This window comes from Triticum dicoccoides, chromosome 4A, assembly GCF_002162155.2.
Source record: "Triticum dicoccoides isolate Atlit2015 ecotype Zavitan chromosome 4A, WEW_v2.0, whole genome shotgun sequence".
NCBI classification, from domain to species: domain Eukaryota; kingdom Viridiplantae; phylum Streptophyta; class Magnoliopsida; order Poales; family Poaceae; genus Triticum; species Triticum dicoccoides.
In genome coordinates this window covers 653825615-653832186 of record NC_041386.1, presented here as the reverse complement: position 1 = coordinate 653832186, position 6572 = coordinate 653825615, and the positions used below count along the sequence as shown (strand labels likewise).

General features: G+C 43.8%; 1 protein-coding gene across 1 annotated transcript; it reads left to right on the top strand.

The window, feature by feature from the left end:
* Nucleotides 1-1423: 1423 nt before the first annotated feature.
* LOC119289593 (GDSL esterase/lipase APG-like) lies at nucleotides 1424-2945 on the top strand. Its single transcript, XM_037568890.1, has 5 exons — nucleotides 1424-1679; nucleotides 1801-1931; nucleotides 2027-2260; nucleotides 2352-2607; nucleotides 2749-2945. Exons 1-5 carry the CDS (start codon nucleotides 1436-1438, stop codon nucleotides 2943-2945), a joined length of 1062 nt encoding a protein of 353 aa, XP_037424787.1. The 5' UTR covers nucleotides 1424-1435.
* Nucleotides 2946-6572: the final 3627 nt, after the last annotated feature.

Below are 6572 nucleotides of genomic sequence, written 5' to 3'. Positions count from 1 at the left end.
GGAACCCAGCGGAGGGACAAGCACAGGCCCACACGGCCCAGCACCAAACTGAGGAGCCCGACCCACGGCCCGGGGCACCAGCGCCAGCCCCGAACCCAGATCTAGGGTTAGCGCCGGCGCCGCCGCCGCCGGGGAGGGGAGGCCCACGGACGGCGGCGAGCCAGGGCGAACCGCCACCGGAGGGGAAGGAGCCAGCGAATCAAGGATAGCCACCCCAGGGCCCACCAGAGAGGGATCCGACGACCAAGAGGCGGCGCGCCGGCGCCCACGGCCAACACGGCACCAACCATCTGAACCCACACCCACCACGATCGGCCGGCCCCGGCCCCCCGGAGCGAATTTACGCCGGCGGCCCGCCGCCATTAGAGACGACGACTCAGCCACCGAGGTCGGGTGGGGAAGGGGAGAAGGGACCTCGGAGTCGGATTCGGAGCTAGAATCGACCGAGCCCAAAGCCCAAAACCGGTTAGCCCGGGGCGCCTCCAGGGCCACCGGACTGGGAGGGGGAGACACGGGAGGGAGGGGGTCGGGCCCCGCCGCCGGCGGGGAGCCCGGAGGGAGGCATGAGGGAGGAAGGGGTCTGGGGTTCACACGAGACTTGGACGCCGACGGAGGGGAGCCGCGAGCCGGCGACGCCCCAAGGGGGGGGGGGCGAGAGGAGGGGAAGAGAGCGCCATCCCCGACCCGTTTTTTTTATTGCCTATGAAATACTTTGGCCTTATATGACATTGCAATTGGTTTGCTTGTTATTGTGTGCATGCGTTGGTATTGGTTGTGTGCATCCTAGCTATGGAGTGGCGGAGTTTGTGCTCATTGTGTTTGTATCCTCTTGATGCTTCATTTTGAGCCTAAAAAATCCACCCTCTGTTGAAAAGAACAATAAAATGAGACGTATTGATCTCGTAACTTTTCTTTTATACCTGTTAGGATCATCAAAATCTTAATGAATATACAATATTCATGCTGTGCCTACACGTGCTACTGCGAATAGCGAGTAATCATATGTCTGGGGCGTATTGACATTTGTCTTGATAGCTTGCCACATGCTTGCAGTCATATATTTTGGTAGCCAATGCCATCAACTACTCACTAGTATGTTTTTTGTTAAATTGTACTCAGTTTCTATATTGCAAATTTACAAATTGTGTGTGCCTACAGATTTAGAATTAATGAGACTAAGAAAATTCACCAATACAATGTGATTTATCTATTGAATGCCACCTTCATAGAAAAAATTCCACAAAAGATGAACGGAACTATTGTATTTGGTGCAAACTTAATTAGTTCATGACTACTTTAACTAATATATGTTATGTCGGTTTCGTAATGTGCAAGCACTTATATAAAGCCAACATGTGTTCTGTTTCAGAAAACTCTATTAAGCACCTCATTAGACCAGCCTAGCTGGGGCGCAGTTGTGTACCGGACCGCCCCAATGGCGGTGAGGTTCTTGGTGTTTTCGGCCATCTTTCTCTTCATGGGACCAACGACAGACGGCAGGGAAGCCCAGCCGGCCGTGCCAGGGGTCATGTTGTTCGGTGACTCGCTGGTCGGCGTGGGTAACAATGATTATATAGCCACCTTGGTGAAAGCAAACAAGGCTCCCTACGGCAGGGACTTCAAGGACCAGGTCGCTACAGGGAGGTTTGGAAATGGAAAACTGCTTAGCGATATCATAGGTCGGTCAGAACCTTATTAGACCTTGTTTGCACAAATGGATTTCTTTTAACATTTCACATGAACTCTTAGTAGTGCTATGGCATGCATATCTTGTGTGACAACTTGCATGGTATGCTGCAGGTGAGAAACTAGGGTTCAATGGCTCTCCTCCTGCATATCTTAGCCCACAGGCATCAGGACAGAATCTTTTGATTGGAGCAAACTTCGCATCAGCTGGATCAGGCTACTACGACCCCACATCACGTATCTATGTAAGTACCATTCGTCAGTGGGAAACTGTGTATACTGAAATTTATACATGTTGCATACATCACCTACTTATGTCTTATTGAATTGTGTGTGGCAGCATGTAATCCCTTTCTCCCGACAACTGGAGTATTTCAAAGAGTACCAATCGAAGCTGAGCGTGGTGGCTGGGAGTAACCATGCTCGATCCATCATCTCAGACTCACTCTATATTATTAGCGCTGGATCAAATGACTTCGGCTTCAACTACTACATCAACCCTTTGTTCTTCTTGACAGAGAATGCTGATCAGTTCTCTGATCGCCTCGTTGGCATCTTTAACAACACCGTGACGGTGAGCAAGACCAGACCTGCAGCTTCCTCCTTAATTAACAAGGATCAGATGATTAAAATCATGTAATTTTTTAACCTTTTACTAATTGTAGCAACTTTACGCTATGGGAGCACCACGTGTTGGTGTTTTTTCATTAGTGCCGTTGGGTTGCGCCCCATTGGCGATCACGGTGTTCGGCCTTGGGAGAAGCAGGTGTGTGCCAAGGCTCAACGATGATGCACAAAGGTTTAATGGGAAGTTGGGTGCAGCTGTTGACTCGCTCTCCAAGCGATACAATGATCTTAAGATTGCTGTTCTGGACATCTACACACCATGGCACAGCCTTGCCACCTCCCCTGGGGCACATGGTAGGATACATAGGCCACTAATCCTTGCCTCCTTGGAATGGTGCCATGGTGGCCATGATGCATGTTTATTTTCTTGTCGCATTAACCTTGCTCCTTCTGTTCATTGATTCGAACTGAAAATGTGTGGGTTTATGTTGTCAGGGTTCGCTGAGGCAAGGCACGGATGTTGTGCTACGGGATTAGTGGAGTTCACAGTGTTCCTTTGTAATTCTTTGTCCATCGGGACATGTCCGAACGCGACGACACACGTGCATTGGGACTCCATCCACCCGTCGGAGGCAGCCAACAGAGTGATCGTAGATTCTCTCGCTGAGAGGATCAACAAGCTGGTTATGTAAAACCCTGGACCTAGTACAGTGCTGTATGTACCAGTTAGTATTACGCTACATATGATACGTATCACTAAAGTATGTCTCAAAATAAACTGTAGATTCCCACGTGTGTTTTTTCGAATATGCACGAGCGTGCATATCATATACTCCCTCCGTTCCAAAATAGATGACCCAACTTTATACTAAGGTCAGTACAAAGTTGGGTCATCTATTTTGGAACGGAGGGAGTATTAAAGAATAAAGGCAAAGAGTGCCTCCACCATATATTCCCACTTGTTGAGGCCATAAAATAATGTGTAAGTTACCTATAAGTCGCTACGTATTTGCTACAGCTCTATGTATGTATCTATTATTATATATAAAAAGTGCTTGATGGGTTAATCAGAAAAAAGATAAATAAGTTAGAAATTACCACAATAATTAGAAACATCTGGTCGTTGATTTGGTGGACCCCTAATTTAAAAGTTGTAATTAACGGATTAGATCTAAGAGCGCTCCATCTCAAAAAAAAAATGCAACAATGCTTAGCCTAGGTTGTACGTGCCCCTACATCCTAAAATAAGATTACGTGCAATTCAAAAAAATGTACACACCTTATATCTATCTCCATGTCCTCCATCTCAAAAAAATGCGCAGCTATCATTAGGGTTGCATGTATGTGCCGCTCCATCCTAAAATAAAGATTATGTACAATTCAAAAAAAGTACGTACCTTACATCTATCTGCATGTCCCTTTAAATAAACTAAAAGAAAAAATAGAAGATCTCACCTATGTACATATCTTAGATAAATAAACTGGAAATTACCACAATAATTAGAAACATTTGGTTGAAAGAAAAAAAACTACTAGATCTCACGTCCTATAAAAGCAAAAAAACTACCACATCTCATGTTTAGAGCTCATGTCCCTTAAAACAAAACAAAAAACTAATTCTAAAAAAAGCTACTATATGTCACGTTCAAAAAAGCTACTAATATATCTTTCCCTTAAAAAAGCTACTACATCGTATGTATCTTTTTTAGCTGCATTTCCTGTACAAAAAATCTACTAACGGATCTCAGGTTCCTTTATGATTCTTAGAATAAAGATCGCAGCAGCAGTCCCTCAAAAAACAAAAAACGCACGTAGCGGTCGTCCCCTATGTCCCTAATTTCATGTAGCAGTTGTCCCAAAAAAAAATAGGTATGAAATCTCACGTAAAAAGCTACTATTATATCTTTTCCGTAGAAAAAGCTTAATAAGTCTCTGGGAGTTTGTTCAAAATTAATAGGTGTAAGGGGGCCTAACACTGCCAATGCCGGTCCCAAGACCAGAAAAAAGTGGAGGGCACATAAAAAATATAACACTACGCCTATGTGTTTGATCTTCATGACTTACTACCATCATTTTGTAAATTGGCCATAATTCAATCGAGTGAAGATCAAGAGCAGCCATCATATACGGTGGTAAAAAACGTGGACCGGAAGGTTAGTCACTAACAACACTTTCTTAATTAGTATATTGGTTCAACCGTACAGTGACAAAAATAAATAAGGGGGATGAGACCCGCAGACCAAAAAACTAGACCAATCTCTGCCTAAACATGTGTTTGCACATGGAGAACTCTACGTAGCATTCTCAAGAGTTGCAATAAAGGGGTGGACTAAGGGTAATATTATACAAATAAACATTCTAAAGGCACAGAAAAACACTTTTATTATAGTTCTTCTTCAACAAGATGTTGGTATTGACCTTTTATTAGACGAGAATAAGTACATGAAAAATTTGTATACTACAACTATCTTCAAAATAAGAACTAACATATCAATGCTAACATGACATGGCAGGATGGATATGGTTTATCGATATGCATAAGTAATGGAATGTGCATCAGCATTTGATGGAACAGCTCATTCATACCTAACATCGACGCTCAATATAATCTGATATTTGAGGCTCATTACATTGTTTAGAGCCTGAATGTGAATAGGGGTATGAGGGGCCACTGCGTATGTCGTCACAAGCACGAATAAAGTGGATAGGCGTAATTAAATTAATATTTACACTACCTTAATTACAAATGTTCAACAATACAAACATAGGAAAAGGATAAGAAGAAGGAAAAGAAAAGATAGACCTGCAAGCGGAAGATGGCAACCGCTATGGAGGACGAAGATGACGTGTCGGCCGGCCTTGATTTTCAATAATATGGATGTGTCTTATTGAGGATGAACTAAGTCGGGATCCAATATGGCTACGACACATGAGATACATTCCCACAATGAATCAACAATAACACTGATGTTGCTCTTTTCGTGTATGGACATCAGCCGGACGCATCAATCAGGCGGTCAACAGAGAAAAAGGGGGCTGTCTTTTCTCTATGAGTAGCTGAACATCATCCGGGGGCGGCAACACGGGAGTCAACGCAGAAAGGAAGGAAAGGAGAAATGAGACGAAGGGTATCGGGCAAGGCCAGCCTCTGTGTGAAGATGTGGACTATGGAGTCCTAGAGATGCCTGAATGTTGTGTGCATCTACGTGAGCCTGTTAGACTGAAAGCCTAATTAATCATTGAAGTACAAAAAAAATTATTTTACTACAAAAAGCACAAATGATCAGCTATAAATTGTGCTATAAGCATCAACTATGAATTACTAAAAAACACTAATTAATGTACAATGTCTAGGAAAAAAGTATAGTACATAGACACAATTTTAGCATAAATTGTGTAATATTTGATGATGCAATCTTTTTTAAATATAAATCCATGCTAACATATACTTGATGGTCATATGAACAAAAGAAATGATCGTTACAAAATCACCTATATTGACTCAAATTTGATGCCTAGGATACTTCTCGAGGAAACATTATATACCAAAAATAAGAAACTTTAATATGCCTCAAGGGGATTGTAAAGCTACCCACCCACCATGTGCACACCACTGCAGCTGCATAGGAAATCCCATGAATTTGAGGACGTAGCACTAAAAAACTTCAGCAACAACATGGCCTCTAGATATCTCACCGAAACATTAAAGGGGTAACTCTTATATCCTAAAAATCACCACCTCACGACCAACCCAAAAACCTGGTGAATATGAACTTATTTCAGCCAAACTATATTAAGTACTAGCCCGCACGAAGAGCGGGCCAGTTTGCTAGTTATATACAATGACACACATATTTGAGGTGGTTGAAATAAAATAAACGCCAAATATGCTATTGCTCCTGCAGCTAAGCATTTTCAGCTAAGTCATTCTTGGGCAGCGAGAGCAGAAGTGTCCGTGTCTGTCAGCAGCCCTGCACCTGCTAACTCCGAAGATACTGAAGGAAGCCCTGTAGCTGATCAAGATCGTGCCGGTAAGAGCGAAGCGCCAATTCAGAAAGAACCACGACCCAAGTCCAACCGGCCCAAATGACTTCCCCAGTGGCTTGCTAGCCCAAACTGGGCCCGCTGAGCGGGTGTACCGTTATATAGCTACAGGAGTGCTACGTTTGTCTTCGGCTAGGATTTGGACGGCTCTGGCCGTAGCTTGTAACTGGCCTATCCGAATAGAGTTGTGGGTGGTTGGGCGGAATCCCTCTATCGAAATTTAAATTCCAGTTCCTCCTCGCCATGAAATCCCTAGATTGAGAGAGGAGTTAGTG

Bases quoted from the DNA above. Each gene is read 5' to 3' on its own strand.
- LOC119289593 (XM_037568890.1), top strand. From the start codon at position 1,436: ATGGCGGTGAGGTTCTTGGTGTTTTCGGCCATCTTTCTCTTCATGGGA. The intron at 1,680-1,800 runs GTCGGTCAGAAC...GGTATGCTGCAG, and splicing joins ACTGCTTAGCGATATCATAG to GTGAGAAACTAGGGTTCAAT. The intron at 2,608-2,748 runs GTAGGATACATA...TTATGTTGTCAG, and splicing joins CACCTCCCCTGGGGCACATG to GGTTCGCTGAGGCAAGGCAC.